The following is a 12,553-nucleotide window of genomic DNA, read 5'->3' as shown; positions in this document are numbered from 1 at the left end:
CAAGACTGAGGTCTCTATGCCAATGACCCAATCCATGGCTGAGACTCCTCCTGGATCGCTTAGCATATGATGCTGGATCCGCAGCTTCTCCAAGGTACTTTGGTCTATGGGTGGATGCCAAGTTGTTGTGTGGAGGTCAGGGAGGGGGAGTTCAAACAGGGGGTCTTATTCAGGCATCTTGCTGATGTCACTCTCAAAAAGGACCTTAAAGGAATTGAGTGATATAAAATTAGTGTATCCACAAAAATTGTAAGTTAAGTATGTTTGAAAATGAAATGTGCTGGGGGCGCCTGGGTGGCTCAGTCGTTAAGCGTCTGCCTTTGGCTCAGGGCGTGATCCTGGCGTTATGGGATCGAGCCCCGCATCAGGCTTCTCCACTGGGAGCCTGCTTCTTCCTCTCCCACTCCCCCTGCTTGTGTTCCCTCTCTCGCTGGCTGTCTCTCTCTCTCTCTGTCAAATAAATACATTAAATCTTTAAAAAAAATGAAATGCTGGTATCATTTAAGAGCTAATACTTATGAAACACAGAAGATGTTGGTTGAAATTCAAGCTTAGAAAAAGTTGTTCCACTTCAAATCTTGTAATCAGTTTTTAAAAGTCTCTGGTGATTTTTAAATTTTAATTTCCTTTCATTACTGATAAATGGCTTTTAAAGGATACTAAAATACATACACAATAAATATGTATGATTTTTTTGTTGGGAAGTCACTTTTTTTTAAAGATTTTATTTATTTATTTGACATAGAGAGACAGTGAGAGAGGGAACATAAGCAAGTGGAGTATGAGAGGGAGAAGCAGGCTTCCTGCCAAGGAGGGAGCCCGATGCGGGACTTGATCCCAGGACCCTGGGATCATGACCTGAGCTGAAGGCAGACGCTTAATTGCTGAGCCACCCAGGTGCCCTGGGAAGTCAGTTCTAAAGCTATCTTTCTATGAAAACAAATGACACTGTTATCTCTCTAGGTAATGGATAACTGATCATATCTTATTAGTTTCCTTTGTAATTCTGTGTTTTTCAATTTCTAAAATAAGAAATGATAAGTTATGAAGAATTCATTCCTGCAATGAGAGGAGTAGAAAGCATAAGAGAAGGAAAGAACCTCGGGAGACAAAAATGCCCAACCAAGGAGTGGTGCATGGAGGAGTTGAGGTAGAACCAGATGGGCGGTGAGAGACCAGTCACGTGTTCTCCCAGCTCCACACCCCAAAGCCCTTCTCTACCCCCTGCAGGACCTAGTAAAGTCCTGGGTCTCCTGCCAGGCACACACTCAGACATCCAGAGTTAACATCATGAAGCGGTTGGTTCTCCAGCTCCTGACACTCTACTGCCTGGTGATTCGGCCAGTGACAGGAAGTATAAGAGAAATCCCTGAGCCTGTAGCTAAGCATCCAGATTTCAGTAGGTATTCTAGTCGAGCTTCAAAATGAAGAGGGGGTAGAAAACAAGGAATGAGGGACTGGCATATATGAAAGCCTTGGTTCCTCTTTTACACCAGGATACCTGAGGAAAGGTGAATGTGCAGTTCGCAAGTTTGACAGTCTCCTGATGTTATGAGAAAGGATGTTTTTATGTATGTTGTGGGGACTGTGGTGGCTACATGGTGTTTTTGTTGAGGAGGACTCGAAGAAGCAGAAAGCTCCACAGGGTTCAAAGCCTGCATGGACCTTGCCTAGCTTGAGCCACCAGGAGCTCCTGTCCTCCAGTTAGGGGCTCCAAGGAAGAGCACCAAATTGGGAAAGGGGTACTCGTTATTTCTTGAAATGTGCCCTTTGTTTAGGGAATTGAGTATTTTAGAATATTGGGCATGGCAAGGAGAAATAAAATGGGTGCTTGACCAAGAGAAGTTTGGAATCTCTAGGGTGAAAGAATTGAAATCAGCAGAATTGAGGGGAGAGTAGTGGGTCCATAACTGGTAGCAAAGGTTTCTGGCGGACAGCTAGGTATGGAAGACTGTCTCAACCAGAAAGGGAAAAGTACAAGACAATTTCTCCTCTTCTCTGGGACTCTGTTCTTCTCACTCTGTAAAATGAGAGCAGGCAACCAGAGGATCTCTTGGGCCTCTTTGTTCTGAGAACTGGGTTTCAGGTCTCAGGTCCTGTGATGTTCAATTCCATGGAGGTGACTTCATGGTTGCAGGATTTACCTGGGAGTGGGAGCTGTTTTTTGACTGTAGGAATGGAAAAAGCTACGAGATCCCTAGGTAGGCAGAAGAAGAAGAGAAACCAATGGAGTGTGTGCTGGGGCCTTAGAGGGACCGATAATAGCAAGAAAAACTCCTTCTTCTTCTTCTTCTTCTTCTTCTTCTTCTTCTTCTTCTTCTTCTTCTTCTTCTTGGAGTCACTGCTCATGTGTTCCTTCTCAGTTGTACCAAAACCAAGACTGAAAGACTGCGAGAAGATTCCCACCATCCCCCAGTGTGGTAGAAACTGCAATTTTGACATAGAATGCGATAATGGCGATGAATGCTGCAATTCCATCTGTGGAAATATCTGCATGGAAATCGCAGAAACTGGTAGGATTTAAGATTTAACCCTCTTCTTGCCACAAGGTTCTCAAAGAACCCCTAACTGTGAGGGAACAGACGGAAGGAGACTATGCCTCCCCAGTCCCAGTACCCATTCCAACCTGGGATCCCTACCTCTTACCCCAAGCGCAAGCACCCATTGTCCACTTGCAAGCCTTCCTGATTTATTCAAACCTCAGGAGATCTGACATTTATGTCTCTTCGTTCACTGGACTTAAAACATCCTGAGAGAAACCTTGTATAGGCATCTCCTAAACCACAGAAAATATCCCTGCCCCCAGGGTTTGGGAGGATCTGTTACTCTCAAAGAGATGTGTCTCAGCTGACTGTGCAGCCACTGAATACCCACCCCTTCTCTTTTTCAGAGACCACCACTAAGAACAATAAACCCAACAGCACAGTAACTACATAGTTCCCTAGACTGCAGTGAAATGTGGAGGACACCTGAAGGGCAACAGACTAATTCTACCTGATGTCCAGGGAGCCATCGTCTTGTTCCAGCTGGGAGGCAAAGGGAGGGAGGAAGTGGGGCCCCAGGGCAATGTCCCTCCTCCTTGCCAACCCTCTTCCCTGAACCATTAAATTATCAGCCTCATTTCACTGACAAATAAACTATGGCAGTAACCCAGAACCTCTGTCTCTTCTTCTTTGTCCCAGTACCAATCACTGCCTCTACTTTTTCCCTAAGTTCCCAGTGGATTTACCTGCCTTCTTACCATTCAGAAGATTGAACTCCTTAGTCAAGACTCCTGGACTCTCTTTGTTCATTAACTACCAGCCCTGGGGAAACTGTTTATGTGTGGGATGATCTTATGACTAAAGAAAAAAACATCGCTCTGAGTTCCCCGAACTTCTTGGTGCAGCCTTTCTTTCCTTATTTCAGGCCTGTGATTCTAGTAGGTTCCCACAAGCAGCCACCCTTTTAACGATCCAGGGAAGTACAATCTTCCTTATACATGATAGCACCCGTGGTCTAGAATTGAAAGGAAATGCCACTGGCCTCTCCAAGCTCTCCTCTCAGACAATTCCTTATTTGTTACCATTATTTACTCAGTCACTTGGAATCTATAGGAATATTTTCAAATGTAAATACTCCTAGAAAGAGTAGGCAATATTTATAGGGTTATAGAGAGTCTACAATGTGCTCAGGCTTGTGGCAATGACCACTCCTCATGAGTGGAGGTGTGACTATCTATTTGCATACAGCCCAAAGAATAGTTAAGTCTTATTATCCAAACTAGCAGAAACGAGGGTGGGGCATGGCAAGAAGGGATGAGTGGGATATACAGTCAGTACCTGAAGATATAAATACAGAGGGTTCATTATGTGCATCATGTTATCAGGCTTCCTGGAAGAAGAGATGCTCAGTCCCACCTTGAGGGATAGGGAAGAATTGGGGTAACTCAGAATGAAAGCTAGTTTTCCTCCATGACAGGATTAAATATACACTGTGGGGAGAAGAAAGGGAACTTGGAGGAAAGGAAAGGTTGTTACCCTGTCCTCCTCTTGCCCCCAATACCAACAGATGAAGTTGTGGACAAGCTTTCATCACGAATTTGGTATTAAGCTCTGTGACCCTAGGATACTATAATTTGTTAACTTCTCCATTTTAGAGTCTGTTGTTAAAACCTTAAAACCTGCAAAGCAGAAGCATTATTTGTTAAAATTAACAAAGGAAAACAAACAGGCACAGACAGGTGGCTGATCCTACTCAAGTCCACTAAGCAGGTTGATGACAAGTAGATATATAGACCTCATTCTCTAAATGCCCCTGTACTCTAGTTTCCTGAAATAGATATATGTCAGGGGCCAGAGGTGTGCTTAAAATAAGGAGTCTAGGGGGGGGATATGGTTGGAGAGGGACATTGTGCAGAAAGACTGATAACTGAGATGGGCGAAGGAAGACAGGTCCATAGTGTTCTCCTGGACTAATAGGGGGTGATTGCCTTAGGACAAAACCAATGAACTGTTTCCCTATTAAGCAATAAACATAAAGAAGCAGTTGAGAAAAACTCTATGCCACCAGGCAGATAGGACACTCTTAATCGGTTGGTGCACTAAGGAACACAGTGAGCCTTTGCACTTGGGTGTCTCACTTCAAAGCCCAGAGTTAACCCACTCTGGAAGCAGAATTGGGAGGTGACCAGTATTCAAGTGTGGGGCTGGGAGATCCCCAAGGGGTCTCATTTTGCTTTCTTGGAAGGATTAGTCCCAAATAAACTGGCCTGCCATTGCCAGAAGCATAATTGACCAGCAGATAATTTTAACATACTTCCCAGTAACTGATAGACTAGGAAGACAAAACAAAACAAAGTACAACAAATCCAGTAAAGATCTAAACATTTTGAACAACACAAACGAAAAATGATTGCCTTATATCAAAATGAATTCAGAATTACTGGGGAATATATAGTCTTTACAAGAGCAAATGGAACGTTTTAAGAAAAGGAAAACTGAGGCACAGGGCACCTGTCTGGCTCAGTTGGAAGAGTGTGCAACTCTTGATCTAGGGCTTGTGAGTAAAGCCCCACATTTGGTATAGAGATACTTAAAACTAAAATCTTAGCAGAAACAATGAAGGAACGAAAGAAAGAAAAGAAGAAGGAAGGAAGGAAGGAAGGAAGGAAGGAAGGAAGGAAGGAAGGAAGGAGGGAAGGAGGGAAGGAGGGAAGGAGGGAAGGAAGGAAGGAGGGAGGGAGGGAGGGAGGGAGGGAGGGAGGGAGGGAGGGAGGGAGGGAAGGAAGGAAGGAAGGAAGGAAGGAAGGAAGGAAGGAAGGAAGGAAAGAAAGAAAGAAAGAAAGAAAGAAAGAAAGAAAGAAAGAAAGAAAGAAAGAAAGACTCAGTGAGGTTCAGCAGCTGAGCCAAGACCACATAGCTGTTTAGTGGGAATTCCATGAGGTTCAGTGGCTGAGCCAAGACCACATAGCTGGTAAGTGGGGGAGCCACGATGTGAACTCAGGTCCAACTCCGAGCACTGTTTTTGAACATTCCATGCCACTTCATGAAAACTCTTCACCCCATCTCATCTAATCCTCACAGTGATAACAAAGCTGCCAGGTAGGTTGTATGGTTTCCATTTTCCAGATGAGGAAACTGAGGCTGTAAGATACAGCTACAGTGATAAGTTACCAAGCCAGTACCAAAACTCAGTGTCACTGGGTTTGGGGCTGTAATTGTCATTACTGAAGAGTCCAGGACTATTGTAAAATACGGGGAGCATACAGGATTAGAATTCCGGAGACAAAAATGGATAAATTGGGGGCGCCTGGGTGGCTCAGTCGTTAAGAGTCTGCCTTCCGCTCAGGGTGTGATCCTGGCGTTATGGGATCGAGCCCCACATCAGGCTCCTCCACTGGGAGCCTGCTTCTTCCTCTCCCACTCCCCCTGCTGTGTTCCCTTTCTCGCTGGCTGTCTCTCTCTCTGTCAAATAAATAAATAAAATAAAATAAAATAAAATAAAATAATGGATAAATTGCCACAAGTCTTTCCTCCGAGGCAGCCACCTAGTATGGTTTCAGGAGACCTGGGAAAGTCTCTACCCCGTTTCCCAGCGTCTGAAGTTCCACCAACAAGATAGATGCATTCCTGGCCATAACGATGTTCTCTCTCCTTCTGTCTCTCTTCCTTTTGCCTCCATCCCTCTCTTGCTGTTTTCGAAATGCATGCAGTCTGAGAGAGGTAATGTGGCAAGGCATTATCAGTTCTTCACATCACAAAATTAAAAAGTACAAAAGGACCAGGAAGAGACATGTGGAAATGGGAGTTGAATGAGTAGGGGAGGGTCATCTGTTTATGGGGTGCTCTGGGAGTATCAGAAGCTAGGCTTGGATAACACCAGAAGGAATACAAGGAATCCCTTTGTTAACCCAAGGTCATCTGGGATTTTTTGCTCCTGGGGCTCTAAGACTGTGTGGAACATGCTCAGGCCCTCCTGAAAATCTTATACCATCAGTTTCTTGTCATCAGCGGAGCAAGGAAAAGGTGTACACTCGTATCTGGGGTTGCTCTGAGAATGACAGCGGGCAAAACAGCCCTGCAACTGTTCCAGACAAATCCCTGTGATCATTCATATGTGACCTCTCATGTAGGAGCAAGATAATGGGCAAATGTCCTGGTGGGACACTGTCCAGTACTGTGGCAGAGTGTGGGGCCACTGGGAGGGTCCTGAGCCTGAAAGTCCTGCCCTACTCTCCACATGACCTCACACAAACTCCTTCCCCACTGTACATCTCAGTTTCCTCATCTATGAACTGGGAGAAGTAGTGGGCCATCTTCACAGTTCTCAGCACATGTTCTGTGTCTCTGTCAGGCTTGAGCCTAATCCTGATGCCTCTTCTCATCCCACACAAGCACTTTTGTCTCCACAGTTCCACCTTTTCCTGGAGGAATGTAGCACTCCTGTTGCTTCTCTCTCTCTCTTTGGAGGAGAGCATTTCATCACCAATCAAAGGAGTCAAATGTGGGTTCAGAGAAGCTGTACCCACCCCTCCTTATTAGACCTCCTGGGACTGAGGTTCAGACAGGAGGCAAGGACTTGTGCTGTATGAGGTCACTTCCTCTGTGGCTTCAGAGAACTAGCCCTATCACCCATCCTGCAACCAAATCCTCCCCTCAACTGTTCCCTCCAAATTATTTCCCTAGCTTTACCTGATATGTGTCTTTTCAAAGTTTATTATTTTTTGAATGAGAGAGAGAGCAAGAGAAGAGGTGAGTGGGGAGAAAGAATCTTAAGCAGGATTCATGTCCAGCGCAGAGCCTGATAAGGGGCTCAATGTCACGACCCTAACTGAGATCATGACCTAAGCCAAAATCAAGAGTCTGTTGCTTAACTGACCAAACCAACCAGGCACCCCTCCTAGTTTAATTTTTAAAAACTAATCAGTCACTAGGCAGGAGCCTGAGGGCAGAGAACAGTAGGGAGGTGGTTGCACAAGTGGAGGAGAGAGTTGGAATGCCGTCGGGGGCTGACCTGGAAGTGGTGGCCAAGAGGGGAAGCCATGGGGCTTGGAGAGAGATTAGGAGGTAGAACTGGCCCAAGTCCATGACTGACAGGATGCTAGGGTGAAGGAAAGGGAGGAGTGAATCTCAGGGTTCTCACGACAGCCTGGGGGCCTGTCGATGCCAAATATAATGATGGAAGCAGAGAGCTCCTCCTGTTGAGGCATAGGGAGAAACTAACTCTGATTTATATGTGTGGGCATACAGGTCTCTTGAGATGCCAGATGTATGTTCCCCAGGTGGCTGGATATGTGCCTTTAGCTTGGAAGTGAGAATAGGTCTGGAGGGAGGCATAGGTATCACAGTTAGCAACATGGGAATGAATGCAGGAAGTGTGTGTCAAGTAATGACAGCAGAGAACTGAGACCCAAACTCTGGGGAGCTTCCCCAGTATCTGCAGAGGAACCTACAGGGTGTGTGCATTTGGCAAGGAGACTGCACAGACAAGGTAAGTAGCTGAGGAGAGTTGACTGGGAGGGAGGAGGATTCTTTTTTTTTTTTTTAATGTTTTTTTATTATATTATGTTAGTCACCGTACAGTACATCCCTGGTTTCTGATGTAAAGTTCGATGATTCATTAGTTGTGTATAACACCCAGTGCACCATGCAATACGTGCCCTCCTTACTACCCATCACCAGTCTATCCCATTCCCCCACCCCCTCCCCTCTGAAGCCCTCAGTTTGTTTCTCAGAGTCCATAGGAGGAGGATTCTAAGTGAGAGCTGAAGCTGACAGTGGGGCAAGAGCTACAATGGCTAAACCAAAAAAGGCTTACATGCCTCAGAAGCAGAAAGGAGGCAGGACTGACTAGAGTCTACACTACTGAGAGGACATTTGTCTTTATAATCCCAAGATGTCTATGTCTTTTTACCTCTTTGGTGGTGTCCCTATTTGAATTGCTTTACTCTCCCTGTACCCAAAACTAGAACAGTGTTTCCCAATTAGCAGCTTACATCATGGTGCCCAACTGCCTGCTTCTGTGTCACCAGAGGTGCTTTTAAAAATTTAAGTCCCTAGGCTTCACTTTCTAGAGATTCTGATTCAGGCCATAATCTGTAGTTTCTAAAAGATGCACAGGTGTTTTCAATGTACACTCCAGATTAGGAACCATAACTCTTCTTAGCATCAGACGTCCTAGGAGAGTGCATGAAGGGTGGTATGACAGGTCAGAAATATAGCTGGAAAGTACAGTGTTCAGGGCTTCTGGAGTGAGTCATGGATTGGAGGTCTTGACCCGCCCCTCATTAACTATATTTTCCCATTTGACTTCATTTTTCTTAACCTAGGAAATTAAGAGGGCAATACTAATGACCAATATGATTTTTTCTGAATCTAAACTTCTGTAATTCCAAGACTCAGTAGTATCCAAAAGGATCATGCCTCTCTGGTCAGACCCCACTGGAGAGATGCTCAGTTTAGAGCCCCATGGCCATGTGGTACAGTGTAGTAGTTATCTGTTGTTGTGTGATACATTACCTGTAGGTCAGAAATCTGGTGTGGTGTGTCAGGTTTCTCTGCTCAGGTTCTCAGCAGGCTGAAACCGGGTGGCAGCCAAAGCTGACATTCCCATCTGGGACCAAAGGTTCTCAATGACACTCACTGGCTGTGGTAGAATCATTTCCTTGCAGTTGTACCACTGAGGCTGCTTCCAGAGGCCACCTTCAGTCCAGGGCACCTAGCGTTCTCTGTCCTCGAAGCTCCTAATAGCATGTTGGGCTCCTCTCACACTTTGAATCTCTCTTATCTCTTCTCTATTAGTCAGAGGGCAAACTCTTCTTTTTAAGAACTCAACAGCTTAGGTCTGGCCCAGTCAGATAATCTCTATATTTTAAGGTCAATTAACTTGGGACTGTAATTCCACTATGAAATCCCTTCACAGCAGCACCTAAATCCATGTTTGATTCAATAACCAGAGGATGGGAATCTTGGGAATGTAAATTTAGAATTCTGTCTCCCACAAGCTCAGAAATTAGGAAACTATGTCCAGCCCTCAAAAGGGAGGAAGGAAACCCATATCTTCCAAACTCTTCCCATGTGCCAGGCACGGTGGTGAGTTTATCATGGGCTTCATCCTCCTTAATCCGTCTTTTAAAAAGAGAGTTATTTATTTATTTAGTAGTGTAAAAGGGGGAGGAACAGAAAGAGAGGTAGAGAGAGATTCTCAAGCAGACTCCACACTGAGCACAGAGCCCGACCTGGGGCTTGATCTCAGGATACCAAGATCATGAACTGAGCTGAAATCAGGAGTCTGATGCTTAACCAACTGAGCCACCCAGGCTCCCCATCATCCCCCTTAATTCCTTTAAGCATTTGTAAACTAGAGATTGTAATTCTCATTTTATACATGGGAAATTAGGCAATCTTGTGGCCTGACCATTTGTGGGAGGCTGTAAGAAATCATGGCACTATAGATTAGACCTTGGCTCACTCTCAGAGGCCAGCAGAAAGAGGAAGTCAGGGAAAAGGGCTTGGGTGGGTTTGGGGGAAGTTTATATTTGGGGCTCAGAAAGAACCTAACCATAGCTCTGAGAGTCAAACACACCACAGTCTGTCAGAGTCTGACTTGAGGAAGAAGGAGAAGGAGGAGAAAGAGAAAGAGAAGAAAAGAAATACTTTCACCCTAATAAAATTTGTAATCAGATAATGACAACAGGAAACGTGCACAAAATCCTAAAGAATTTATTTCAACACCATCTATGTCCTAATGACCCACAGAGTTGTATCTCCATTCTGAATTTGACTCCCAAACTCCAACTGTATACTCTACTACTTCATCTCGATCTCACAAACACCTCACACTTCACTCGTCTAAAACAGAACCCCTCATTTTAGCTCTACCACCCCTCAAACCTGTTCTGCCCATTGTTCTCTCCATCTTGGTTAAAATAAACTTCTAAATCACCCTTAATGAATCAACATCAACATTCTCAATCCATACCCATTGAGTTAGGAAATCATTTTAGATCTACCATAAAAATAGATCCAGAATCTGACCACTTCCTACCACATTTTCAGCTGCTACCCCAATCCAGGTAACTGTCTTCTCATCTGGAGCTTCAAAGAACAAGCCTAATTCTCTTTCTCCAACATCCTATGAGATGCTGAGACATTCTATTCCTCCACAGCCTACCAGAGGTAGTCACAGTAGAGTGAACCAAGTCACAGAAAGACACACTAGTTTTAAAGGGGGAGGGAGGTGTTTGAAGGGTGTGAGATGGGGTGGGGTTTGAGGGAACTCACATCTACTCTTGTTTTAGTCAAGAAGGGACAGTGCCCACTCTTCCCTTTCAAGGACCATATGGAGTGTCCAACTTCATGTAAGAGTGACTTCGATTGCCCCGAAACTGACAAATGTGAATCCATGTGTGGCTTTGTTTGTGCCAAGGCCTGGACAGGTGAGGACTGGGGATATACCTCCTAATGTCTTCAAGGCATATGCTAGGGATGCCATGCTGTCCCATGAAATGGAGATGCGCCTTTGGTTGACCTTAGATATCTCTTGGGAATTTTTCCTTCTTTAATGCTCAATCACGGCTCTCATGTTGTCCTCCTGATTTCAGGAAGCTATGGTGCTAGTCTTCAAAGCCAATCATGCATAGTATCACTCCCTATTTTTTTCCGCATGAGAACTTATTTATTCTGAGTCTCATTCTTCATTGACTGACAGGTGACAATATCCACTTACTCATACAAAAAAATAAAAGGATAACCAAGTTAGGTACATTCCTATTAAGCCCTTATGTCTACACAGAACTTCACAACATGTAGAGCATATCCACATCCTGTAAGGTATGCTGGGGAAAAGATGGGTAGCAAAATGCAATTGAGGCAGAAATGAACTCTGTAGCCTCTGAGGCTGCTGCTCATTTCCTCACGTAGTCCTGAGATAGAATCGTCTTGTCCCAGAGATTTTTAGTGTTTTGAAGTATAGCACAGTATGCCGGAAGGAACCCAAGGCCTTGCAACTGACTTCAACTCTTCTACTTTTTTCCGCATGGCCGTAGGCAAGTCACTTGTCCCTACACAATCCTCAATTTCTATAACTTATAAAACAAGGAAATTCTAGGTGCTCTCTAATATTCCTTCTACCTCTAGTACTCTGGGATTAGATAACCCAAATCTATTAGTTCTGTGGGGGCCGGCAGGAATCCTATCAGATTGTCTATGTCAGAGATGGCAAGCCTTTTTGATACTCCTCAAATTATTAGCCACTGAAAGTTGATACTCTGCCTTCTGCGCACTATTGTTACTCTGGGGGGAAGGGTAAGAGGCTTAGTCAGAATAAAACCCTATTTAGGGTTCCCCAAGTTCCCCCAAACTATAATCAAGTATTTCAAGGTCAAGTGTCTTATTTTGTCCCATAAAGTCAAACCAGGTTTGAGTTTGCCCATGCAAGTGCATGGAGTGTTCCAAGATTGATAGACCCAAGTGCCTGCAGGATCATGATTGCCCAATGTTACAGAAGTGCTGTTCACATTGTGGACTGAAGTGCCTGGAACCTCAAAAGTGAATAGTAAGTGGAAAATATTATCATCGATGTAATTAATTATGAGTAGCATAATAAAAAGCTATCAATTTTCTCTTCTATCCAACTACCTTTCCAAATTGTCTTATGAACTATAACAATATTTAATGGGGGTCCTTTGATTTTATATAAAATCATATTATCTGAAAATGATGAGAAACTTGACTCTTCTTTATTCCAATTTCATGACTTACTTTGTTTCCTTGTCTTTTTATATCATGTAGAGCATCTGAAATAATGTTGAAAATACCATCAACATTTTTCACAGAGCTGGAACAAACAATCCTAAAATTTGAAAAGACCCCAAATCTCCAGAAGAATGTTGAAAAAGAAAACCAAACCTAGGGGCATCACAATGCCTTACTTCAAGCTATATTACAAAGCTGTGATCATCAAGACAGCATGATATTGGCACAAAAACAGACCCATAGACCAATAGAACAGAGTAGAGAACCCAGAAATGGACCCTCAACTATATGGTCCACTAATCTTTGACAAAGCATGA

The 12,553-nt window shown here is 44.2% G+C and overlaps 1 protein-coding gene across 1 annotated transcript; it reads left to right on the top strand.

Moving 5' to 3' along the window:
• The first annotated feature begins 1,290 nt into the window (after positions 1 to 1,290).
• On the top strand, positions 1,291 to 12,033 carry LOC125283101 (WAP four-disulfide core domain protein 8-like). The gene is made up of 5 exons (XM_048222098.1): positions 1,291 to 1,399; positions 2,364 to 2,513; positions 6,835 to 6,984; positions 10,730 to 10,918; positions 11,906 to 12,033. Exons 1-5 carry the CDS (start codon positions 1,291 to 1,293, stop codon positions 12,031 to 12,033), a joined length of 726 nt encoding a protein of 241 aa, XP_048078055.1.
• Positions 12,034 to 12,553: the final 520 nt, after the last annotated feature.

The sequence above is a fragment of the Ursus arctos genome, unplaced genomic scaffold (genome assembly GCF_023065955.2).
Source record: "Ursus arctos isolate Adak ecotype North America unplaced genomic scaffold, UrsArc2.0 scaffold_16, whole genome shotgun sequence".
NCBI lineage: Eukaryota > Metazoa > Chordata > Mammalia > Carnivora > Ursidae > Ursus > Ursus arctos.
The sequence above is the reverse complement of the archived record's forward strand: the minus strand, read 5'-3'. Positions and strand labels throughout refer to the sequence as shown.